Here is a 26272-nt window from a genome sequence, read left to right as displayed (position 1 = left end):
ATCCCCCTTTCCTACCACCCCTAACCCACTTACTCATCCTGCCTCCACCCTCCTGCACACCCACGAGACTTCCCCTTACCCTCCCTACTTTCTCACCCATGTTCATCCTTGCCTAGTCGTCTTCCCCTTTCCCTCTCACCCTTTTTCCTGGACACCCTACCTCTCCTTCATTACACCCACTCACCATTTTCCCCACTCCCATCTATGTCACTCCTCTTCCCTCCCCCACCTCTCTCTCCTCACTCTTCTGTGGCCTTATCTTATGAATATCGGTAGCACACTGGGTGAAAAATTGATCCTCCCCGCCTGTCTGTGGACGCTGCCACAGTGCATTAGCCTGTGTGTGTGAGTGTGTGGAGGTGGAGGCTGCTTGGGGGAGAGAGGAAGGGGGAGGGAGGGATGAGAGGAGGAGGGACGGAGGGGAGGCGAGGGTGGGAGGGATATTTGCATATCATCAAAGTAGGGAAAGGGAGTGTAATGAGGAGAGAATGTGAGTGTGTGTGAGTGTGCGTGCGTGTGTGTGTGTGTGTGTGTGTGTGTGTGTTTATGTTGATGAGTTGGGGTTGAGTGTGTGTGAAATGAGAGAACAAGACCAAGGGAATATGGTATGGGGAGCGAGATGAACTTGGATGGGATTAGGTGTGTGTGTGTGAGTGTGTGTGTGTGTGTGCGTGTGTGTTGTGTGAGTATTTGTGTGTGACAGAGAGGACAGCCAGACAGAGATCACATGCATGCTTCCCTTCACATGCCATCCATCACACCCTTCACACACACAGTCGGCCAAACACACACACGAGCACACACACATTGACACACAAACATAAAGACAGATGATTCATAGAATATTAGAACTAGACATATTTAGTTAAATGTCAAAAAGAATTCACATAATACATACATATCTTGTATCCTGACCTTTGACACAGCGCCCTGCAAAAGTGCTCTCTATAACATCATTCAGTGCTCAAGGAAATTTGAGAAATTACCATAGTTTAACATCTTATTGAAAGAACAGAAGAAGCTAAGAGAGTGTGTGTGTGTGTGTGTGTGTGTGTGTGTGTGTGTGTGTGTGTGTGTGTGTGTGTGTGTGGTGTGTGTGTGTGTGTGTGTGTGTGTGTGTGTGTGTGTGTGTGTGTGTGTGTGTGTGTGTGTGTGTGTGTGTGTGTGTGTGTGTGTGTGTGTGTGTGTTCGTGTGTTCGTGTGTTCGTGTGTACGTGTGTGTAAGGACACATGCACAAACTTGTTCCATCCGAAATCTGGCTCAGTAGCAGAAGGGTCGCACAAGCCTTTGTTTTAGCCTTGATGGTGAAAATTGAATTAGGCCAATTTATTTCCGACATGGGCTAAATCAACCCTGTTTGTTGTTTTCCTGTTTGTCAATCGTTATCTTGTTTCCCTTTTTTAATCCACTGTACAATGGTTTGCAACTTTTGCAAACACAGCAAATAGTTATTCTCAAAGCGAACTTGCGGCTCCAGAAGAAACAGCTGCAATGGGAAGGCAAGGCTTGGTATTTGTAAATAAATAATTTAAAGCCCCTTTTAGCCTGCCTCTCTGCTATCCGCAGCTTCTGATTTAAAAGGAGACATAATCGATTACCGATCCACAAACAATTGATAGTACCGGTAAACTCGCCGTTATACCTTAACGTTAATGAAAACAAAACATAATCGACACTTTTAAATATAGTTTCGTGTTCTTTTGTTTTCGCTGAGCGTTTGGGAGAGGTATATGCTGAGAAACCACTACAGACGGTTTCGGTTTTCTTGTATCGATTGGACATGGCTGGTGAAATCCTACTTGAGCGTTGACGGTCTGTCACATTTCACGCTGACTCCAAGCGAACACTGGGCGCATACACACACATATTCGCATACACTCACACGCTGGGCTCACCATATTATCGACAGATCCGAGGCAGGAGTACAGTACGAGGAGAGCACATACAAGGTAAGTCGTTGTAAAAAACGATTCAGGGCAAAGAAAATTGGACCGAGTTTCAGCGGTATACTCAGAGGCGGGGTCATTCGTTAAGATCGTGTTAATTTTAGCTCTGCTTCTTTCTTTGTAATTTTAGGTTGACCACTTTTTATATTTTCTCTGTGCGCTTGGCTGTTTGCCCCTTTTAAGTTGGAAAACCCTTACCGGTTCACCCTCAGTCAACAAAATAAGTTATTTTTAAAAAGCGTTCTTGTTTTGTTTCTATTAACCAAGCAATTTAAAGGGATTCGAGGCGTGGGAGGCTAGCTACGGGCTTTTTCTATGTGTCGGTCGGCGGAGGAGGAGGGGTTCATTTGGATTGCCAAGCTAGTGAACGACCTTACACAGACTGGCTAAACAAGTTTAAATGGTGGTTAAAGTGGACAAAGTTGACTTAAACTCAGTTCGGGGATTCATACGGCTCTCAGAAAGCGTCCGGGTGTGCTAACGCGGTTGTTCTCGGTTAGAATAGGCGTGATAATGCGTTTACCAAAATAAGCTATGCGCACTACGTTAGCATGCATTAGCTTGCCGTGAGCTAGCGATCCATGGCCATACGCTCTCCTCGGTTGTTATGAACTAAACGTTGCCGGTATACCAGCAGACTTGTCGTTACTTTCAATAGGAATAGCTATATCTTACATCTAATTCACCAACCACTTCCCATACTTTGTTACGGTAAAGAAAACGCGTGAATATGGGAGATATTTGAATAGGTAACACTGTTTGACGTTAGTGGTTGAACCAGTTTGGGGAATCACGCTGTGTTTAGTCGCGTTACTTAGACAAACTTGGGGGAAGTAGCTACCTCAAAGTCAAAACAGAAATGCTTGACTAAAAAAAAGTAGTTGGGGGGGGGGGGGTGAACATTCAGTGTTTGTGTACACGGTGATATAGCTCAGTTTAGCCACTCTCCAACTTTGTATTTTCAAACAGTGACTTCTTCAGTGAGAGGAACCGAGAGGAAAAACGCAGACAGAGAAGCAGAGGAAACCCCCCGTAAGGAAATGCCAATCGCAGCCGCTGGACAGCCAACGACTCTTGAGCCCAGAGTTTGCCCCCGGCTGCCCTCCACCCCGGAGCCTGTCCCTAAAGGGGCTGATTTATTCGACGAGGCGGGGGCGGCGGAGTCGGCGGAGCGAACAGAGTACGGGGGCGCGGAGGGGGGCAGAGGACTCGGGGGCTACAGCTACAGCCACAGCGGCGCTAGGGGCTTTGTACAGCCCGGATCCACCAACGGCTCTCCGCCGCAGTCCCCAGCCGCGTCCTCCTCTTTTCTCTTCCACCCGCTTCACCCCCACCAAATGGCCATGGAGCCCCCAAGGACTCGATCGCGTTCTCGTTCCGGATATTACCAGCAGTACGGCGGTGGGAACGGCAATGGAATAACCGGCAGCGGAGTCATGGGATCTAACCATCACCACCACCACCACCAGCAGCAGCAGCAGCAGCAACTACATCCACAGCAGCACGGTGCCGGTTGCGCACCACTTGGAGCTCACAGCAACCACCCGGAGAACCAGCCAAGAGCCCCAGGAAGTAACGCCTCTCCCGGCATTCAGAGGCTTTCTTCGGTTCCCGGAGCGCACCGCATCCCGGCGGAAGGTAAATATCCCCACTTGTCATTGTCACTGAATGTGTGTGTGCTAGTGTACCCTGGACCAAGATTGGTTGTTGAATCACACGTTTTATTTGACTTTATTAGGCTTTTAAATAAGTGATTGAAGTCAAGGTGTTTAATATGTTTTCAAAGGCAATATGAGAGACAGGGAGGGGGCTGTCCTGGGGTTGGCATGACAAAAGTGCCTGTGCATGTGTGAACACATTTGTTGTATTCTAATTAGACGGGGTGTTTTATGTGCCTGCCAGAGAGCTGCAGTGTGGATGTGGTGCACGCAGCTCGCACATACAGTAGGTAAAGGAACAACAGCAGTCTGTGGTGTGGGGACTGGGGGTCGCCTGGAGCTTATTGAACTGCTGTGAGTCAACCCCATACTCTTTCTTAAGGCACAGTGGCATGTCTACTTTAAGTCTACTACACAAATATTGATGTAGCTAGGTAACAAGCCTTTCCGTGTGAACTGTCTAATCTTTGTCAAAGCTAGGCATAGATTCAAAAAGGACTGCTTGATAACCAAGGCATATTTGTGGCCTGTACATTTGGGAAGGAAAAAAGACTTGCATTTCTGTAGTGACACCTTTGTTTATTTTACATACAGTCTTGTATAGCTGTTAGATATGGGGGTTTGTTCTCACAAACTAAAATCATAGTACTTCAAATCATCAAATCATAGATAGGGTTTTTTTTCTGTCTTGGTAAGCCATACTTTATATTTAGATATTTATGCTCCATTGCCAAGCAAAACTTAGTGAGGGTGTGCATGGACCGGTGCTGGGTGGAGAATACATGTGAGGGCACTCGCAGTGAATGCAGTGCAGTAAGCCACACATAGAAACAGCACAGCTAGAGTTTCACATTCAGCGGGGCGATGGGAAAGCTTTTATTTCAGCATAACTAACAGGCTTCTCAGGTTAGGAAAATGCTCGGCTGGTATTTGTGTCCTGCTGTGCTTTGGGGAATATTTTTTTGAAAGTGGTAATTTATTTATGAAAGACATTGAAAAGAACACAAAGAAAGACATTTTTTTTTTACATTTATTCACGTGCAAATCATGACACCAGTTTTTTTTGTAGTGTACATTGTAAAGGCTTTATCAAAGGCATCGGTTGAGAGGAATTTCTTACAGTTGCTTTCCTAAAACCGTCCACTAAATGATTATGCATACATGTTGGAATAACTTAACATGTATAGACTAAGAACCCAGACATTCCACTCACGATGTAGCTTCGTCACTACAGCTGTTTTTATTTTCTTGTATATAATTCTAATGCAATTTGTATAAACACAAAACAATACTCTACACTCCTCAAGTCTGTGTCTGTACTGACACAAATGTCTACATTTGTTTACATAAGATACTCAACAACTGAGTATTGGGACTGGAATTACCTGTCTGGGAGAGTAAGAAGGAAAACAGCTGAACATACATTAACAAACAAAGGCCTCTTTTGCACTGCCAGCCTATAGGTAGTCTAGCTGTGTGTGTTGTATGTCTCGCTTTAGGTTTGCTGGGTTTGAAGGAAATGTTGCTTAAAGGGAGACAAACTGAAACAAATAATTTTTCCAAAAATGACTAAAAATACAAATCCGCCTGCATCACCATAGACGGGGAGTCATCAGCAGACTTGTTCCCGGTCTGCTGTGACCTACGACCCGTACTTTGTCATAGAAACCTTGGCTATGACATGGAGGATAGCACAAATCAATGGAAAGAATGACTGTATTGTATTTCCATCCAAATGGATTTCGATCTAGAGGGGTGAGGCAGCGGCTCGAGATTCTACAGCACTCGCTCATTATCTCGATTAATTTCAATTAGACCTTAAAAGGCACTGCACACAAAGGAATAATAATAATATGGAAATAATTTAATGTCTGTGTGTGCATACATTTATATTTCAATCGAAGTGTAGCAAACGTATTAAAAAGCTAATTTGGTAGCTTGGAAGCACTTCAAAAGTAAAGCTTTATTTTGTAATAAAAAAACAGATGAATGTGTTTTATTTTTGAGTGCTATTTACATTGTTAATGAACCTAGCCAGAGGAAACCTCGGGGCTAAATTATATTTGAATATTCTTTTGCACGAGTGAAGCAGCTGGCCAGCCAGAGTTTTCCCCAACACTACACACCTTTTATTCGACCCTCTCCCATTTCCAGAGTGGCTTCTGCTTGGTGGGAGAGAGAAGAAGAGATACTTAGTCCATTCTTCCCGTGCTAGTCACCTGCGTTGGGCATGAAAGCTAATGATATCTTGTACTCTTCAACCCCCCCCTCCCTCTCAATCTCTAGTAGTCTATTCTAAATCTTCTGGCCTCTTTTGTGCCTTGTTCTTTCATGCTTGCTTTATACAGTTTGTAGCGATCCCATTTTTTTTCCTATAGTCTTTGACATTCTATCTCATGTGCTGTTCACACGGCTTCGCTTACCATTTTAGGAAGTTAACATGGAAGTAAAAGGACTCCTGAGAGCCCGCGTCTGCAAAATTTAGACTCAAGGTGCAAAAGTGAAGCATAGCAGAAGTACTTAAGCTTAAGTTCCAACCAAATGCTTAAAACTGCTGCCAAATTGGTCCGTCTGGGTAAAAAACATCCTCTGTAGCAGCTGATATCCTATCCTGACTCTGACCTGCCTCTGTCACAGCCTGTCCTCTCTTTTAGACATTCATCTCTCCCTCCCCTTTAGTTCAGTCAACCCTTTCTGTACCCCTCCGGTCCATTTTCTCTGGCCTCCTCCCTCCCATTTGCCTAATGGAGGGATCGTTTTAATGGATTGCCCAAAGCAGCAGAGGGGCAGACACTCCTGCCACTCTACCTTTAGCCCTGCACTCCACTCCTATCATCTCCGTTCTTGTGTCTCGAGCTGAAGTGGAAACATGTTTTTGTTACTTTCCTTTGTCTTGTCGCCTGGGCAACCCCTTTTTCGGTTTGTAGAGAAACTCATTCACTTGGTTCGACCGAGTAGCAGGGGTTCCCCGCTACTCCGTCACTCCAAATAACTAACAAAGCAGTCACTTTGGTCAGCAAGAGAATATCTCGGGGGTGGAGGACAGTGACCTCAAATCAGCATTACACTCAATGTATTGGCTTTTTTTTGGGATGCACCAATCTGACATTTGTAGCTCTGATCTGGTTTTGTAAAACAAGTGGGAAAGAAGAAGCCAAATGTCACTACTTATGTTGCTTTAGGGAGAATACGTTGAAAAAATGAAATGGAAGCAGAGAGACTCCTTCAAAAGAATGAATGTGTTGGATTTTCCTGTTATAAGAGTTATCGTTTGGAGAAATTGCAGTGCCTGACATTCAGGAAGGTCAGGTGCAAGGGGAGGATGAGGAAGGAGGAAAGGGAGAGATGATTAGAGGAGGAATACAGAAAGGAGGATGTGAACAAGCTCATGGAAAAGGGCTGACTGTTGAAGGGACACAGGAGCGTTATTGTAAGCATGGCTCAGAGAAGGCATGCCTCACAGACATCAGTTTAAGTGTGCAACCTTGGAGGAGGTGTGGATACTGTGCCTGGAAGGAGAAAGATGAAAATGATTGGCTAGGAGCAGATGGAGGCCTGGTCGATGGGGAGGTCAGTGGTTGGAGCCAAGAGTTGCTATTAGTCAAAGTATGGTGGAATCCATTAATGTGTATCTGCTGATGTAACTGGAATCATCCAACTGTGAATGTCTTGCTGGTGTCGTTTGGTTGTGATAAGGGTGCAAGACTGTGGTTCCACTGGATGTAGTTCAGATTAGAAGGAGTACGTCTTAGGCCACCATATGTGTGTTAGCTGTCTCTTAAAGTTGTAAAATGGAAACGACATGGATTCTAAAAAGAACTTGGTTACCTCTTTCTAAGTTGTTGTTCCAACTAGTCTTACTCGTTACCATTAATTAAAGGCGGGAACTCATTTTTAGATTATTCTGTCAACACACGAAGGCAGCACAGATGCACTGATTTTTACATTACATGTCACTTGTTAGACTCCTTTATCCAAAGCGACTTGCATACATTCAGCACTGTGGACAATCCCCACAGGAGCAATTTGAGGTGAAGTGTCTTGCCCAGGGACACAACGAGATGCTGACTGCAGTGGGACTCGAACTTGCTATCCCCTGATTCGAAGTCCAGCACACTATCCACTGAGCCACAGCCACCCAGATTTAGATTCTGGGTTCTTTTTTGGCCCGTGCTACTTCCTTCCCTTAAGTTTTTTCAGAGTTGGGCCAGTTATTTTTTTCGTAATCGTTGTCCTGCTGACAGACAGAATATTAGAGATAACACATTCACTGTTTCTTTCTTCTTGCATTTTTAATCTCCAGCGTCATTTGCAGTAATTCTGTGTCTCAACACTTTGTTTGCGTCTTCTTGTCATTTCAACATGTCTGTCTCCTTCCCCATTTCCACCGCTTCCTCCTCTTCCTGCCTTTTGTTGTAACAGTGATGCAAAGTGAGTTGGCACATGAAGTGAATACCCCACTGCAAGTCTGTGTAGATTGAGGTATTTGGTCTGTTTTGTAGTCCAATGTTGTCTTTATTATTGTATTAATCTAAATAAATCGTAACCTATTTTTGTCATTATTGGCCTGATACAGCCAGTATCTGTAATCGCTTATTCAACTCATTTTGAAGAATACCTAAGGAAAGAATGTTCTCCTAATACAGACATTCAAATAATAATTTTAAGGAAGACATTTTTCACATGCCATCCATTGTGCGGTTATAAATTGTGCATTAGTTTCCCCAAAGACACAGAAAAGCGCATTTCTTCACAGAAGCGCCTCCTCATATTGTTTCACTGAGTTGATGGCTGACTTGTGATGATAGTGCTGATATTTACGATCGTAGAAAATAAGTGAGACTCTGCCTTTCTGTCCCATTACTTCCTTTGCCTATAACACTCCCTCTCAGCTGGCATCTGTCCTCACTGGGGAATAAGAAGGGAGGGGGGGAGGACTTTGAGGACAGAAGGATGAGTGAGAGAGTATGTGTACTTTAATGTACCTCTTCTGACTCTGTGTGTGTAGGCAGGCCTTGTTTAGTTGCCGCCTGGGTGGGCTGGAAGGAGGAACAGGAGCGTCAGAAATGTATGCATACATAGGGAATTAAGTCACCGTAGTAACATGTATAAACAGTTTATTGGCGGTGAAATTGTATGTGTATTGAGAACTAGATAACATGCTATAGGCTACTTTCCAAATCGTTTTTCTAAATCAAAGTATGATTTTTTTTTTTGTTGTTGTTGATGTATCAGTGTTTTATATGCCTGCCAGCGTGTTAGGATTAGCAAGTGTCTCGCTGCACCGCTTCTCAGTTCTGTGACCAAAATTGTAACGACAAGATATCAGCACTGATACTGCCACTATGAGTCTTTATGTTGCACCCTTACACACATTCTGTCTTTAACGATCCCCTGTATCTGAGAATATTCAGCTGTTTTTTACATTTCCAAAGATGAACTGCTGCATTTTGTTTAAGTAAAGGTCACCGACTGAACATGTTCTTTTGGCGTTCCATAAGGCTTTGAGAAACACTAAGTCAAAGATTCCCAGGTCAGGTTGAAACGACATCATTAAAACAAGCCCAAGATAAACATATCTCAATTGATCATTGGCGAGTACACCTGCAATGATTGTTGGAATACAATAACTAGTGGTTTGACAGACATTTCTGCCAACTATTTTCTTAATCGAGTTATCATTAAATACATTTTTTTTAAGCTAAAATGACACTGTATTCCATGTCTTGAATATTGAGAATTCTTGCTTTTCTATATTTGACAACATAATCGTGTAATTTCTTTGGGTTATGGACTTCCAAGACAATTAAAGATGTCACTTGGATGCTTTCGATGGCCATTGTCTGCTATTTGACTAACCAATTTATCTAAAAAAACAATCGGCAGATGAATCAATAGAAAAGTATCATAATGCAAATAAGTAATGGTTACGTGCAACTTTCTCAGGAAGAGATGCAAAGAAAGGGTTTCTGGGTATCTTTAACCTCTCAACTGCATATCCTGTGTATTTGCAATGCTGTGTGTTTCATCCAGCTGTGATTGGTTGTTCAAGGAAGCAGAAGGTATTGCATTTATTTGCCAATTTTATGTACTTTTCTTTTTAGGGTTACATTTTAATTAATTTATTTTCAAAGCTGCCCATGCGCATTTTAACTCCACGGTCAAGTATTTTGCGTGTACCTGCGCCTTTTCCGCGGGACGTGTTGGCTTGAGAGGAGCAGTTGCAGAACAGAGAGGAAGGTAATGAGAACACTAAATAGCTGGAGGAGGACAATGTATTGTCAGAGAGAATTAGTCCTATTTCTGCCCGTACACATTCACGTTTGCCATCAGGCCCGTGTGAAGCCGTGCTAGCCAGGTAATGGCTGGGCAGACGCTACACCCTGCCTATTTTAAGCCCGTGCGCCAGCTTGTTACTCGACTCTGCTTTAGCGATAGGGTGTGAAGTGTGCTGTGACATGTGTTCAGGAGGCGGGGTGATGTGAGAGGTGTGTGTGTGTTACACATATGCCTGGCTAAAATTACTTTTTTTAATGTAAACTGGTACACGTTCTGCAGCAGTCGACACAGCGTTCTGTCCAATTCCCCCTATTTGTTCCTCATGATTTGTTAAGAGGGCCTGTCACTTATCTATCATCTTATCTATCCACACAGCTTTTATTCCACCCACTTCCCCCTGTGTTTCTTCTGCTTTGACACAAGAAGGGAAGTTTTATAGGAGATTGCGACAGACCGAGGGTGATGGAGATCATGGGCGGAGATGGTGCGATAGGGATAGCAGGGAAATGTGGATGCTGCCAGATATACGGGGGAAGAGGGAGACAGGCCGGCAGATAGGGAAATAGATCGGTGGCAGGGAGGGGTGGTGATGAAGTGATGGAGAGTGTGAGGAGGAGCAGGAGGAGGATGTGTGAGGGAGGGTGTCTGGGCTGAGTGCAGGGGGGGTAGAAAGAGAGATAGAGGGATGAGAAAGGGAGGGAGAGGTGGAGGAAATGGATAGAAATAGCTGATGCACTCTGAGGCTTACAGAAAATCAATAGCAGTCAAGAGGGGAAGCCACAACCCCCACCCTCACTCCCTCGCCTTCTCTCCCCCCTCCACTCGCCTTCCTTATGTTTTTTCTCCTCTCCACTCTTTATCTTTTCCCATCTCCCTTTCCTCCTCACTGCTCTCACCCCTTTTATGTGCATTTCCATCCTCTTCTTCTGTACCGCCACTTTCCCTCTCCTTGTCCCCCCACATTCTCTTCCCCTGTCGTTTCTCTCCCCCCCCCCCCCCCCCCCTGCATCCTCACCTCCCATCACGGTTGTGCTCCTGGTCTTGTCTTTGACCCTCTTTCAGAGACATCCTCTTTTATTCTACAGGCTACTGCTTGCGTCAGAAGGATTGTGATTGTGTATTGTGGTGGACTTGCACGGCTATGGGTGTGTTTCACTTCGGTTAAATGGATTCCTTGCGTCCCTCACTTGCGTCGTTTCCCTGCGACTAGTCCCTCCCACCAGGGAAGCATGGAGAGACGCAAGGAAACCACGAGAAGCAGGGAAATGAGTTTTAAGAGCAATGGGACGTCCTTTCCTCCGGAGCGTCACGTGAAGCGACGTCCGTTTGTGATGACGCCGCACAGCTGATCGTCTGACGACAGCCAGATCAGTGCATGCGCTGCATCGTCCAATCAGTGAGCGATACACAGTAAGGGGGCGGGGCGAATGTGTGAGGATTTCACCGGAGGATGGTCTGGTAGTTCCTCGATTATCGCTCCTCCGTTATCGCTCCTCGATCCTCGGTCCTCCGGCACAAATAAGGCCACTGGGACGCTACTCAAGATGGCACAGACAAATCAACTTCCGGTGATACCGAGACCGAGTAGCGAGGAAATTAAAAATAAGAGAAGTGAAACGCACCCGATGTGAAGATAGAAATGTTTATCACACATTTCTTTCTTCTGTTATTGTCGTTCATTTAGCAGATTATGGGAAGTGTTTTTCGCGTAGAATTACTCTCGAACCGTCCAGTTAAAAGGATTCCTTCTCACATCACACCTCTCTTTATAAAGGACACCATCTCATTTTAACTACGTTTTGCTTTTCACTCTTGTGGTCGCAGTAGTTTTCTTAAAGCACGTACACAACGTCTATCAATGTGTTCTTCTCCAACATGCGTAGGGAAGTCATACAATTTCACTATAAATGGTCCAATAAAGGGTAGGAGTCTTGAAATTGTTACTGTCCATGAAACTTGTCCATAACAAACATATGAAGCATAAGGCTTATGATAGTTCAATTAATACATGTACATTTTGGATATACATGTATTCGATTAAAGGCCTGAAACGCCTCGATTTGACTTTGTTAACTTCTGCGACATAGTGACATCACTCTCGCACGTCTATTGGCCAGCGCTCCAACACATTGAACATGATTGACTAAGAGGCGGGACATCTTTAAGCCGTTTATCAATCACAACCGAGTCAGCCAGCTAACCAATCAGAGCACACTGGGCTCTGGTTTCAGACAGAGGGTGAAAAGAAGTGCTGCAGCACAGGCAGTATGAGAAAAATAAAGAGCTTTTTTGAACATGAAAGCATGGAAACATGTCACAGTAGAGGCACTACATACAAATATGAACCTGAAAATGAGCATAACAGGGCCCCGTTAAGTCCCCGCTATCTACCTTGATGAGATAGTTTGTGATTTATGTTTAGGGTCGGTAAATGGGTTATAATATTCAGGAAAATTGCCTATATTATCATTTTTTTTTAAACGGCCTGGATGTTATGAGAGGGAATAACTGTGTTCACACATTAAAATCCATACTGTCATCCTACTATTCCACTTTCCTGGAGGCCCTAAAGTGTTGAAACTAAACTGCGAGTGTGCAGTCTGTTCGTCCAACAGTGGACACGATGTCATCCGCACATTTTGAAACCTGTCCTGCAGCCTCTGTCTTGTGCTCTATAGAGTGACTCCGACTGAATGACTCGTCTCTGACTCCATTTACCGAACTCTGACAATGTGCAAGTGAGACCATATTCAGGGAGGAAGCTGGATTTTTGCCTATTGTGACCGGTGAATGAGTGTTTTACACAAGAGCGGAGAGTCCCATGAATGCCTCACCAGCACTCCGTCTCAAACCATCTCGGTATATATATATATATATATATATATATATATATATATATAATATATATATATATATATATATATATATATATATATATATATATATATATACTATATACTATATATATACCGACTAAAAGGCTATATATATATATATATATATATATATATATATATATATATATATATATATATATATATATATATATATATAGCCTTTTAGTCGGTTTTCACTATACTAATGTAAGCTTTACTTAACTCAGCCTTTTCAATTCCATTTATTTTGCCTTGCTCTCGGGATTGGAGAGGAATTTGTTCATGGATCAGTTGTGAAAACCTCACTGTGCCTGCCTCTTCTTTCCCTGTCTTTCTCCCCCATCTCTTCTTTGTTGTCAATCACATTTTCTTCAAAGAGGGAGGCCGTGAGCGGGAGAAATACCACAAACAAACTCCTTTTTATAAAAAAAAAAAAAGGCTTTTTCGGCATCTTTTCCCTTCTACTTCAGCTTGCTTCATCTCTAATGTTAAGGTAGCCTTATCTGGAGTGCCCTTGGGATCGCTTACCCTTGGTATATGTACACCACTGCCTCCATCTGTGGTGGGGACGTCCCCGGCTAAAGATGTGCCCACGACAAAGGGGGAAACAAAAAGCTAGCATAAAATAGAAAATACAATAAAAAGATGAAAGGATTGTGGAAAAACAAAAGAGTAAAAGTCTTAGCGGTATCATCCTAAAGCTTCTGTAATCCAGGATTACTGTGTTTGTTCTGTGTGTGTGTGAGAACCTACATCCTCTGATCTGATGGCACACCATATGCGTTTCAGTCACTTCTGAGCACTACACATGGTCAGCATCCCTCCGCACAAACATGTTGTCATTGTGTTTTTGCCGCTGTGTATTAAATCCACGAGAACAATAAACAACAAAAGGATTAAACGTACTGTATGTAGATACACAGGAGTCTCGCCATAGTGCTTGGGTATAAATGGTGCGATCTATTTCAACAATAGGTATTAACAACATGTTTTTGTATTCTGTATTTCAAATGATACATTGATGGAACAGCTCAGGCCAGTCAACAGAATTCACACTCACGCAGAACAGGACCAGACATTGTATGCTTGTTTATACAAATTGGGGAATGTTTAGAAAAAGGGACTTTATATATTGGCCTTGTTTTTATGCCAGATACACATTGGATGAGGCCCGAATCGAAAAATAGAAATAACATTTAGAAAAAAACCATTGAGATGTTTGCCAGTGTTGTTGGCAATATTGTATCAGTGTGGCAGATTAGTGATAAATCCTATATTTTCTGTAAGTATTGATCTTAAGGCATTCTAACTAGTGAATGTCTTGATGTATTTTTAAATAAAATATCTTAAAGGGTTCCTTTTTTTTTTTTATTCTATTTTGGGTTTTCCCTTTCTTGTGTTGTATAGGTTATGGTGCATGTAAATGGTTTGGATGGTACTTGATAGGCTACTGAGCGGGACATTTCTAAGTGTTTGACCAATCAGAACATAGCCGGCCAGCTCACCAATCAGAGCAGACAGGGCTCTGGTTTCAGACAGAGGGTGAAAAGAGGTGCTGCAGCACAGGCAGTATGAGAAAAAGACCTTTTTTGAACATTAAAATATGTAAATTTGACACCCCAAGCTAAAATTCTCCATAGGAATAATTAATTAATTCAAGTAACATAATAAATAGGAGTGTACATAATAAACGCCAGACTTAACAGATTGTAGCCATATTGTTGTCTCCCTGTGTGACCTTGTGTTGTATTCTGCTTTCCCCCTCTGTAGGAGCCTCTGGAGGGTCCTACCACTGCCATCCAGATCATGCATATGGAGACGAGAGTGATAAGGTAAGCTGTAAGCACCTTCGACATTATTTATGTTACACCATACTAGGGCTGTCCCGAATACCATTTTTCGGGCTCCGGATATTCGGTAGTAATCAGCAGCGAATATTCGGATATTCGGCCCGTGCCGGGGGGGGGGGGGTGCGTAGTAATCAGCGGCGAACCGCTTCAACACATGTATTTCGGTTTATTCACTGCATTAATTTTGTTATTCTACAGTATTGTTGTTTTATAGTTATTTGTTAATGTAACCCAATTTGTGTTCTTTGTGAAATTTAAAAGGATATTGCATTATGTTTGTTACTTTCATTGCAGTTGTATATGTTTTAAGTGTAATTTGGCTTGGCTTCCTATTTTTTATGGACATGCTTTTATTTTGAAGGAGTTAGCGCTGTTGACAGGAAGTTGTTGTTGCTATGGAAACAACGTGACGGAGATTAACGGAGAAAAGTCATATCTACATATAAAGACGGAGAAAGTAAACTATAAAGTTTATGGTTAAGTGTTGGCACCCCCCGAAGAGGCACAAGCTCTTACGTTGAAGCTTAGAAGGTATGTCTGTTTTTCCAGTGGAATTTGAGCTATTCTGGCTCAGAGGATTACTGGCTGATGTTGTTCAGTATGTCAATGCTCTTTGGTTTCTTCTGTATATGCTTTTACCTTCTTGAAAAACAAACAAAAAAAAGTTTGTTTGTTGTTGACACAAATTCTCCATGTGAAATTGTGCTCTCAATACTACGCCACACAATAGTTTTTTTTTTTATTCTTAATGAAATTGTAGGAGCTGACTATGCTAGCAATATTGCCATGTCAATGATAGCAGTTTTTACAAAAATGGTCATGTTGTTAATATAATTATAATTGAAAACCCAAGTGTTCTTCAGTAAATGAGTCATGGTCACAAGTCAAGGCCCTGTGTTGAAAAGCAGGCAGATGAAGCAGCAAACGGGTGACGAGGAGAAGAGGGGAGGCAGGATGCTGAGGAAGGTGTTGCAGAAAGCTTGGAGGAAGAGGGAAGGAAGGGAGGATGGGAGGGAGGGTTGAAAAACAGGGAGGGGGTATTGCTAATGATTTCACCTCCAGCTGTGGGACTGGGTTGGAGTGAGGGAAGGAAAAGGAGGGAGGAACAGTGGCAGAGGAAACAAAATGGGCTTTGAAATCTTGTTGATGGAAAGAAAATAAGTGGGGGTGGGGAGAAGTGTTTGAGTGGAAGCAAATATTAATGAATCTGTAAAGAAGTAAATGACCATATTTGCTCCGTCTTCACATTCACGGTGCAATTTTTCTAAATGTGAGCAAAAAGAGACCCCGGGCTCACTTTCTCCTGCGAGTGTTTGCATGCACTCCGAGGGCCTGCTCTTTATTTTGGTTCTCAGCACTGACAGCGAAGCCACAACAGCTGCTGGCCACAGTTACTGCGAGTGTGTACATGTACATGCACATCCCAAATGTGGACATGGCGCACTAGAACACGGCAGGGTGTGTCTGTACTCAGGATGGTGTGTGTGTATGCTGAATGTGGACCCAGTCAAAGGAATGGGGTGTGTGTGTGTGTGGTCTCCTCACTGAGCACTGCAGAATGTGCTGTAATAGAGCACAATGTTTCTGGGCAGTACCCTGAGTCACTGTGTGTCTGTTTGTTGTTTGTGTGTGTGTTTTGAGCCTGGAAGAGTCAGCATGTTTTTTTTCTTTATTTTTCTAGCATTAGTGAAAATGTGGTTGGACGTGTGTGTATATGTTCACAACAAGCACTGTGTTAGAACATAAGGCATATTGCTTGAGGACACACACACACACACACACACACTCCTTTGTCTGACACCGCCCCCCCTCCCACTAACGCGGGTAGACAAGCCCATCAAACTTTCATACTAATGGCCGATAGTCTGCATGTGTTAGGACAGAGTGTGTGTTTGTTTCTGTGTGTCCCGTCGAATAACTTTTTGTCTTGGGGTCTCGGACAGGACAGGACAGGACATACGGAGGAAAAAGGGGGAGGGAGGAAGAGGGGTTCATCTTATCTGATGGAAGGAAAGGGGGGGGGATGGGAGGAGGAGGGTTGTGTGTGTGTGTGTGTGTGTGTGTGAGAGGAGGGAATATGTCAGGCTCGGGAGGGAGGAGGCTGGCTTAGATATGAAAATGGGCACAGTAGATGTCCCAAGGGTGTTGGTGTCGGGGCTGGTGCAGAGGTTGTGGGGTGTAGGGTCGTAGGAGAAGGGGGGTGGGTGTTGTCTAGAGGAACGGAGAGGTTTGGGGGTGGGGGCATGTCGCTGGTACCCTCCAGCCTGTGTAGAAATGGGCATAGATAGAGTGTGCCTGCCATTCATTTAACTTTTGATCAGAACATGCATTATAGATCTATTTATTATACTCGTATCTGAATATTTGTTTCATTTACCTAAATATGTATGCAAAATCCATTCCGGTTTCAATACATAGGGATGATGATTAGGATCTCCTGTTCACTGTGCCATATTAAAGGCAAATGATGGCGTGCAGGCAGAGTGTGTATTTGTGTAATGTACACACAGGCAACAATTATTTATGCCAACTTGCACAAATTACCTATTTTTACCTAAAAAGTTTTGACTACTTCTCAATTTGTATTCAAGTTTAAGAAGTATAGGGCTCAGGTGAGTTGCCTTTTTGTTTCCAAAAAATATTTATTACAAGAAATTGGCCAAAAAAATCTGGACTCAAAACAAAACCCTTTTTTTTTATTTATTTTTTTAATAATGCTCACTTTGACTTTGTAGTATTACTGTCCATCAGTAGCAATATCAAGGTCATTTTATAGAAAGACGTGTATTTAAAAATAGATTTAGGAAGTTATCATTCTATTCCACATCATAAAACCGATTCATACATCAAATTACCCCCCCCTCCCCACCCAAATAAATACTTTTCGAAACATATTCCTAACAGTTTAAGGGCAGTTTAAACATTAAACTCAATATAGGGGTGTTTGACTCTCATTGTGACCGAAAATATGTTCCATTATTCAGGCTCTGGTGGCGCCACCAAGCTTCCCCCCTCTTTCATCCCTTTTTCTTCCATTGTCCGTCCTTCTTTCCTGGCCTCTCATCATGCAGTCATCTGGTCAGGTCTTAATGAAGTCATTGTTATTGTTTGTCTTTCCCATCAGCTGCTCAAGCTCAGGTCACATCCAGTGCTAGTGAGCGATACAGCCGTTAGTGTACAGTGTTGTTTTGCCAACAGTCCAAAAACATTTTGTTTAGCAGCATCTGCCTCTTCAGAAGCTTCACAAGGTATTGTTCTTTATGGGCTGTAGAACTCAAACAGAGGCAGCTGCCCATGTGTAAATGTGAATTTGCGCATGTCTGCGGGCGTTTCCATAACTGTGTATTTCTACAGCCCGCTCTCCAGCTGTTTCCTGTTAGCTATCACTGTGTGTGTGTGTGTGGAATGACTAACAACTGACACATGAGCAAACGTGTGTGTTCTTGCCTCACAGAGTGCCAAGTGTGAGTCACTGCTGCGAAGAAAAGTGACTCACAGATGAGTTGGTGGGAATGAAGCAGAGTTTATGATAACTCTTTAGTCAGTCTAAACCTGGGTGACTACATGTTCAGCTATCTCACTTTTTGAGTCCGTGTGTCACTGCCTTTTTTTGTTTTGTCTCCAAGAAAAAGTATTTGCTGAGGGAGTGTTCTGTATGACTCGCACATGGGCCTGTGAGTGCTTGTCTTGCATTTCCTCACTCCAAGAGGAAGTGACTTTGTACCCTGAAGGCCTCAGAGTGCTGCTGGTGTAATATGCTCTCTTTCACACAGACGCTCACTGTGGACCATACAGGAAATGCCATGAGTCACAAAGGAACTTAATGTCCATGCAGCAGTATGGATTGTAGGCCTGCGCAGCATAGTGAAATTGATTAGATTCGAGTGCTATGGGTCACTAACCACAACACTCATCCCACTTTCTTTCCTCCTCCCTCCTTCTTCAGAGCGAGGAAAGCCCCAGTCCAAAGCGCCAGAGGCTGTCCAGTCAGTCTGTCCTGGAACAGCTAACCTCAGCCGTTCCCCCACCAACCACCCCATCTCCCCCTATCCGCCCCTGGGAGTCAGGACCCCCAAGTCGGAGACAGCCTCACCCCCACGCGCACTACCACCAAGAGAGATGCCTCACCCCCGCTCGGCTCAGACGCAGGTAAGTCCTCTTGTTGACGTACGGTTCCACTCCCAAGTTACGCCCACTTCCAATAAAGTTCAAATGTGTACGCACTTCACTTATGGTGTTTTATCTGGTACAAGACATAAGCAGTAAATGCAATAGCTGAGCAATTCTATGTCGAAACTGTTGATATAAATGTATGTATTAATGTCTACCAGTTGCAAGCGGAAAAAAAATACAAAAAGAAAATATAGACAGAAAACCACAAACTAAACATACCATTGTGTCTTTAAGACGCTAATAAAACCAACTACTCTTCTGTGTCAAACATCTGTCGCTGAATCTCTTCGATCTTTCTTTTAACGGAGATGAAAAGGCCAGACGCTGGATCATGCTCCAGAGCCCCGCTCCGCCATCTTGATGTATAGTGTTCAACCTAACACGTACAACGCTGTATGTCTAGGATATGTCAAGGACTTTAACTGAGCTTCCCAATGTAACACTGTCACTCTCTCTCTTCCCCCCCCCCCCCCCCCCCCCCCTAGCCCGCCAGCTAGGCGTCAGCGCGGCCGTCTCTCCAGACCCCCCCGTCACCTGCCTCCCCACCACCACTCCACCCAAGGCCCCGCCCCTCGCCTGTCGCCATCCGAGCACCAGGATGAGAACTACCACCACCACCCCCCCACACACCAGACGTACACGACACACACGCCTAGCGTCTACAGTCAGCCTCCCACAGCCGGGGGGGGGGCCGTGGGCCTGGAGGAGCCCCGAGCTTTCCACCCTCCCACCCTACCACGACTACTGCACCCTGCTGCCCACCATCATCACCCTTACCACCACCATCAGCAGCAGCAGCAGCATCATCAGCAGCAGCATCATCAGCAGCAGCATCATCAGCAGCACCATCACGCAGCCCAGCAGCAGCAAGGAGCCATGGTCATGGACCTCCATGAACAGGTCAGTCTTAGATGGGATTTATTTAGTTGTGATGCTTTATTTATATAGATAATCTCATTAACACAGGTTTCAATCTCAAAAAGGACCTGGTAAAGACACATCAGCGTTATAGAAAGAGAGGACAATAAACCACACACAGAATAAAACACTTAGTCATTCAAATTGATTAAAAAAAACATTAAAAAGTCATGGTTCAAAAACTATTTAGTAGACCAAACCGTTTAAAGGTGCTCTCGAGACCTTTGAGTAAAAATACAGTTTAAGGTTTATTGCAATTTAAAAAAATATATATATTTTATCGGGTAAAATGAATATGCCCATGAAATAGTTTATCATGGTAGAAAAGTAGAACATATTGACAAATATAACAATTCTCATGTAAGAAAGAGCAGACTCACACCATTTTTATTTATACTTATTTTATTAGTGGGACCTTAGGATTTGTATTTCATTTGAGGATGTTACAAAAAACAAGTTTGTCCTATTTTTAATGCAATGGAAATATCAGTTTAAAAAAAAAAATGAACGTTAAGTTATTCCAGTATGTCTTATCGCCATTTTGGAGTTCAACCATACTTTTGAGACTATCAGCATAATATTTCGAATGGTTATTATTTTAGCCAATATAATCATGAGTATAACCGCTGTAAGAAATCCTGTGTGCGTGTCTGCATATGAACTGGTGTGTTCCCTCCCCAGCTGCAGCAGGCCAGTCTCCCGGTCTCCTACACGGTGAACCCCGTCCCCCCGCACAGTCTGGCAGCGCCCCTGTGTAGCGGCCAGCACCTGCCCCCTACCTGCTCCTCTCAACAAGTCCCCGCCTGCAGCGTGGTCTTCAGCACTGGACAACACTACCACCCGGTGAGAGGAACAGTCTGTCGGAGTGTGTGGGCTTGTTTGTTCCTAAGAAGGGACACTCTGTGCTTTGCAGTCTCTTACACTTTAACCACGGAAAAAACAAAATGCTCAAAAGCAAAGTGGGTTAAAAGTAAAAAGACCTGCAGAATATTTCCTGTTTAAAGTGGCTTGTTAATATTCCAGGTCTTGGCTGCCACCTTATGGTGACATATGGAATTACACCCACATTGGAAAACATGCATTGAATGTTTCTCTTATGTCTTTTTCTTCTTACCTTTGTTTCTCAGATGCTACAGGCGTGTTCAATGCAACATTTGCCGATGCCCTATGCCTTCCCCTCGCTGCTGTCCGGTGACCCCCAGTTCCTGCTTCCCCACCCCCCCCCACCTCGCTCACCACCCGCCCCACCTCCCCACACCCGCACAGTTCCTGCCTTTCCAGACGCAGCAGCCACGATCGGTACGTAAATGATGGGTTTTTATAATAGTTTACTTTCATTAATTTTCGCAGTGTTCTGTGCTCAAACAAGGCAATATGAGGGCTTTGGCATGCATACAGGAAGCCATTATGCAGTTACTGTAATACCCATAAATGATAGTATCATATTTTTAAATCTGCTGTACTGATTATGTTTGAATACCCTACAAAACTACTCGCAAACCAAGGTTAAAATATTTGTATATAATAATTAGGTTTTATTTAATTGTAGTTTTAGATCTCGTTTTTTATTTATAAAGTTTAACAGTAGTTTAAGATTGTTTTTGTGAGAGCCAGGTATTATGTCTCAAAAGTATTTATCTATATAAAATGGCTGTAATGAATAAAACTTCTGAATTGGGAGTCCTCCTTTTTTACCACAGAAGAAGACGTTAACCCCAGTTGATTAGGCTGACCTGAATTTCTTTGTTAAATGACATTTGATCTAATCCGATTATTAAATCATGATTCTGTTATTTAAATCTTCAACACTAGGCTGCATGTGAAAAACAAAAAAGGGATAAATTGGGGAAACTATTGTTGAACAGCGCCATCTCCTGGACTGTCAGGAGAGTTGATGGATGTTCATGCGGTCTACTTAATAAGCCCTTTTTCTACTTCTTTCAAAAATAGTCAAAAAACTATTCGAATCAATTTATGTACATTTTATAACTCATTGAAGTTCTTCTATCAGATAATATAGTATTCATATTTTATTATTTCAGTTAGTTTGGCCCTGTTTTTGTTCCGTTTGTCACCATTAACACTGTGCTGTGTTGTTCCTCAGCCCTTACAGAGGATTGAAAACGAGGTTGAGCTTCTGGGAGAGCAGCTTTCAGTGGGCGGGGGCTTCAGCTACGCACACCATCACCACCACCACCATCACCACCAGCCCCCTCCCACCCTGCCCCCCTCCACACCGCTCCAGTTCCTCTCGCACCACGACCCCCTGTCGCAGGAGCTCTTCACAGTGGTGAGTGCATTAATAACCAGGACCTCATTAGCCTTTGGGTACCTTGGAAATGTTTGATAGTTGATGAAAATAAATATAATTGATTGTCTTTATCCCACCTTTCACAGCCCTATCCACATTTTATGCCTCGTCGATTCACCAGCCGGCGTTACCGCTCCCAGCAGGCGGTGCCCCCGTCCCCCTACCACCCCAGCTTCCTGCCATACTTCCTGTAAGTCTTAACATTTCCTCCTGTTACTGTTAGAACTACAAAGGGGCATTTTCAGTACCCCTAAGATGCGTTACAAATGAAATGTTCCTAATTTTTGTGTCACCGTCTTCAACCACATCCAGGTCCATGCTCCCTGTGCCCCCCACTATAGCCCCCACTATCAATCTGGAGCTGGACGTAGACGACGGAGAGGTGGAGAACTATGAGGTAAGACTTCAATCTCAATCTTTATTTATTGATATAGCACAACCTCAGTGGACCAAAGTGCTGTACAGGGAACAAATACAATATAGAATAACACAATGGGAGTAAAATAATAAAACAATCATTAAAAACAAGATAAAAAGCACAATAACTAGAAACGTATAAAAACATGTCAAAAGGTCATGTTCAACTTCTATTAAACTTCCACATGTTTAGCCAATTATCATTTGACTGTTGCAAACGTTGTCCTCTAAACGTTGTGTTTCTGTGTGAAAACTCCAGGCCCTGCTGAACCTGGCGGAGCGTCTCGGGGAGGCAAAGCCCCGCGGTCTGACCAAAGCAGATATTGAACAGCTTCCATCGTACCGCTTCAACTCCAACAACCATCAGTCTGAGCAAACAATGTGAGTGCCTTCCTCCTTTCATCTGCATTGTAAGAACTGTGTTTGTTGTTGTTTATAAGTTTAGGGAGGTATGAAAGACGTTTTTCTAAATAGTTCCAACCTTGCTTTGTCTTCCAGGTGTGTGGTGTGCATGTGTGACTTTGAGTCTCGCCAGCTCCTCAGGGTCCTGCCCTGCAATCACGAGTTCCACGCCAAGTGTGTAGACAAGTGGCTTAAGGTGAGTAAAGACATTTAGGTGTTTGGATATCATTCCATTTATCAGCGTTTTTCCACTGCACCCTTAAAGCCTAGTTACTCCAGAAAGTGGTCCGACGAATTCAGTTGGAAATTCCTTGACACGGTTCATTCAAGATGTATTTGGACCATCAACTTCTGTCTCACACTGTCTGCAAACCATACTTGTATTCAAATATATATACAAAATATATAAGACAGGGATTGTTTTGGATTGTTTGTACGTTATTGGAATGTTGGAAACTATTGGTCAATGGTGCAAATCTAGTTGTCAAAGTTCCCCATTTTCTTTTTTGCATAAAGGTTTTGCTGTTTTTCAATAAAGGTGTGAGCAGGCTTTTAAATCTGCTGACCGCTTCCTCTGAATTTGACAGCATCTGTTATATATTCATTTTGTAGGTATATTAACCCTCATCTCCTTTTCTTTCTGGTCCCCTCCAGGCTAACCGAACATGTCCTATCTGTCGAGCCGATGCCTCTGAGGTCCAGAGGGATTCTGAGTGACCTCATGTCGACACTCACAATCCCACACTCCCTTTTGGATGCACCAACCAATCAGTGAACTCTCATACACTTCCCCTCACACATTCTGCCACACACCTGGGGACCAGTGCTCCTTAGTCCTTCTCTCGTTATCACCAAAAACACTGCACAGTTATCCTGGGATCAGCAAACCTTCTACTGGCTCACTTTACCGCTGGACTTCCTTGGCCTTCTGTTTTTGGACTCTTACACCCTTACTCTGCCTTCTGCTCATGGTCACCCCTTTCTATGAATGGCCTTTGAAACTCACAAACAGTGGCATGGTCACGTGGACATATATATATATATATGTGTATTTTTGTAATACTCAATATGAGCGTGAAAAGACAGAAAAAAACACTCTTTTTAAGGGAGTTGTTCTAACAAAACATTAAGGGAGAATTGGCAGTCCAAAGAGTATGGCAATTTCATCTGGTTATAATTGAGCATTCACATTTCTACTAGGGGTATTATAAAGACAGTTGAACAGCATCATTGTATCTTTAATGTCTGTATGTGCATTCCTCAGTGTGAAAGTATTCCGTTTGGGGTTAAACAAAGAAATTGCACACTGACAAAGCTCTCTCGCTCTGTGTGGAAGTGTGTTATTCTTCCTTTAATATTTATACAGTTCATCGACTTCCTAAATCCTGTAACTTCAGACCGGTTTATGGCTGAGATTCACAAATCACACCTAAGGAAAACCTCCAGGAAGTCAACAATGCTTTTTTGTTCCGTTTTGTTACCCTCATTATCATGAACCCCCTCTTCAACTCAAACCCAATCACATGATGTCGGCACATTGTCCTGTCCCAAATAAGTAACAGCTGGTGGCTTTGGTAAGCACACTATGCTGACCTGAAGGAAACGGATCCAACATATCCACCATGTATGGAAGTCCTAAAAGACCATGGTCTTTTAGGACTTCCATACATGGTGGATATGTTGGATCCGTCCACATTTTTCATTACCCAAATTTCCCCATGGTAACAATTTAATTCCACTTTTTTCTCTCAAAAAATGTAATTATCTAAAAAAACAACACGTGTTGTTTTCCTGAGATAACGCCTATTATGTCAATTCATGAGAAAATGTTTTCTTGTGATCTTAAATTAACTATTTTATTATCTCGAAAACATTTTATCTTTTTAAAAATCATTCAGGAAAACAACATTGTTATGTAGAGATAATGACATAAATAACTTGAGAAATCTGATCAATTGTCACTGGAAAACCGGGTAAATGGAATGTTTGAAGTATGGCGCTTGAGGGCTTCCGTAGATTTCCCTCAAAGCAGTTTCCTACAGAGCTGAATGCATAACCTTCATCAATTACAGATTTCCCCAAGACATCATACATGCTGAGTTTACTAGCTTTCTTACGGGACTGAGGCCTTTGAGAACATGTTTCTATATCCGTCTGGGTACTCAAGCAGCTTTCTGTGAGTGTTGGTAGATATTAATGCAATGTTTGAAGAGACTTATAAGGTCATAGCTTAATCTACTGTTTCACCAGACGGTGGTTGTGACACTTTAGCACTTTAATATGTAAGACCTACACGCTTTCTTCATTGTAAAGAAACCACTGATCAGTTTTTCCGCAGCCCATGTGTGTTTGAGAAGAATTTGAATGCATTCTGAACATTATTCTCTCGCATCCACAGCAACAATATGTCATACTGTAAGCCGAGGCAAGTTAAAACATATTCACCTCACGCACAGAGAAGGATTTCTAATGTAACCGTTTCTATCCCATCACAACCGGCGTTTTCTTTCAAGATGGCAGCCTTACATATTTACATTCACACTCTTTCAATGGAGATGCCTTTTCTCCTTTTGCATCTCGTCTCTATCCAATGTGTCCACATCAGACCAATACATCCGTTCAGACCCCAGTTTAGTTTTTTAAATCAACATTCTCAGTGGAGAACCAGAGAGAAGCAGTTGTTTGTGTATAAAGTCATGTTATATCCGAGGTAATGGAGAGAAATTACATTTGATGTCCGTCTTCTTTTTTTTCTTCTTTTGGGTAAAAGGCCATATTTATGACTGTGCATCCTGGGATTGTTTTGTGTTGGACAGTTTTTTTTTTTGTTATGTTGCTTGGTACAATAGCAATTACCTCAGTCCCACTATTTATGTATTTCCTGAAAATGGCGCAGGCAGTAGGATTAGTGCTCATCAATACATGTTGCTAATATTTTCCATGCAAGCTGTTGGGTTGTTTGAATATTTTTACTTTTAAACTTTATGAAGCTCTATCAAAATGGTGTCATAGTAGTTTTCATTCTGTATTATATTTGTAACCAAATGATTTGAAGGCCTGTTATGATGATAATGACATTTTTAACAAACATTTGTACATTTTGTATGAGAGTTATTACTAGTAATACTTTATTAAGTAGTGCAATGATTTTTTTTTAATCCCTTATCCCATCTTTTGGATTTCAAAAGCTGGTTCAATAATAAATGTATAACTTCTTCTATAACGTTGTTTTCCAGTTCTTTCCTCAACTCCTTATTTTCTTTTTTTAAATGTAATAACTGTCCACTTGGTGGCAGTGTTGTTTTATTAACCACAAGGCTAACACGGGAACGTTTTGAGGCACTTTGCATGCTAGGAAAGTTCCTAAATGTTGCACAGACATCAGAACTTGCGGAAATTTGATTATTTGTAAGGAATATTTTAGCTTTTTATGCTGTGTCT

General features: G+C 42.8%; 1 protein-coding gene across 1 annotated transcript; it reads left to right on the top strand.

The window, feature by feature from the left end:
- Positions 1-1840: 1840 nt before the first annotated feature.
- On the top strand, positions 1841-26048 carry LOC117482483 (E3 ubiquitin-protein ligase RNF38-like). The gene is given in 14 exon segments (XM_034130572.1): positions 1841-1950; positions 2917-3585; positions 14531-14592; positions 18557-18759; positions 19269-19683; positions 20383-20544; positions 20829-20915; positions 20917-21000; positions 21806-21991; positions 22099-22202; positions 22325-22409; positions 22689-22810; positions 22928-23027; positions 23486-26048. Coding segments are annotated over 13 exon segments (2271 nt in total). The 5' UTR covers positions 1841-1950; positions 2917-2987; the 3' UTR covers positions 23549-26048.
- Positions 26049-26272: the final 224 nt, after the last annotated feature.

The sequence above is a fragment of the Trematomus bernacchii genome, unplaced genomic scaffold (assembly GCF_902827165.1).
Source record: "Trematomus bernacchii unplaced genomic scaffold, fTreBer1.1, whole genome shotgun sequence".
In the NCBI taxonomy this organism is placed as follows: domain Eukaryota; kingdom Metazoa; phylum Chordata; class Actinopteri; order Perciformes; family Nototheniidae; genus Trematomus; species Trematomus bernacchii.
Note: the sequence above shows the minus strand (reverse complement) of the source record. Positions and strands in the feature narration are given on the sequence as shown.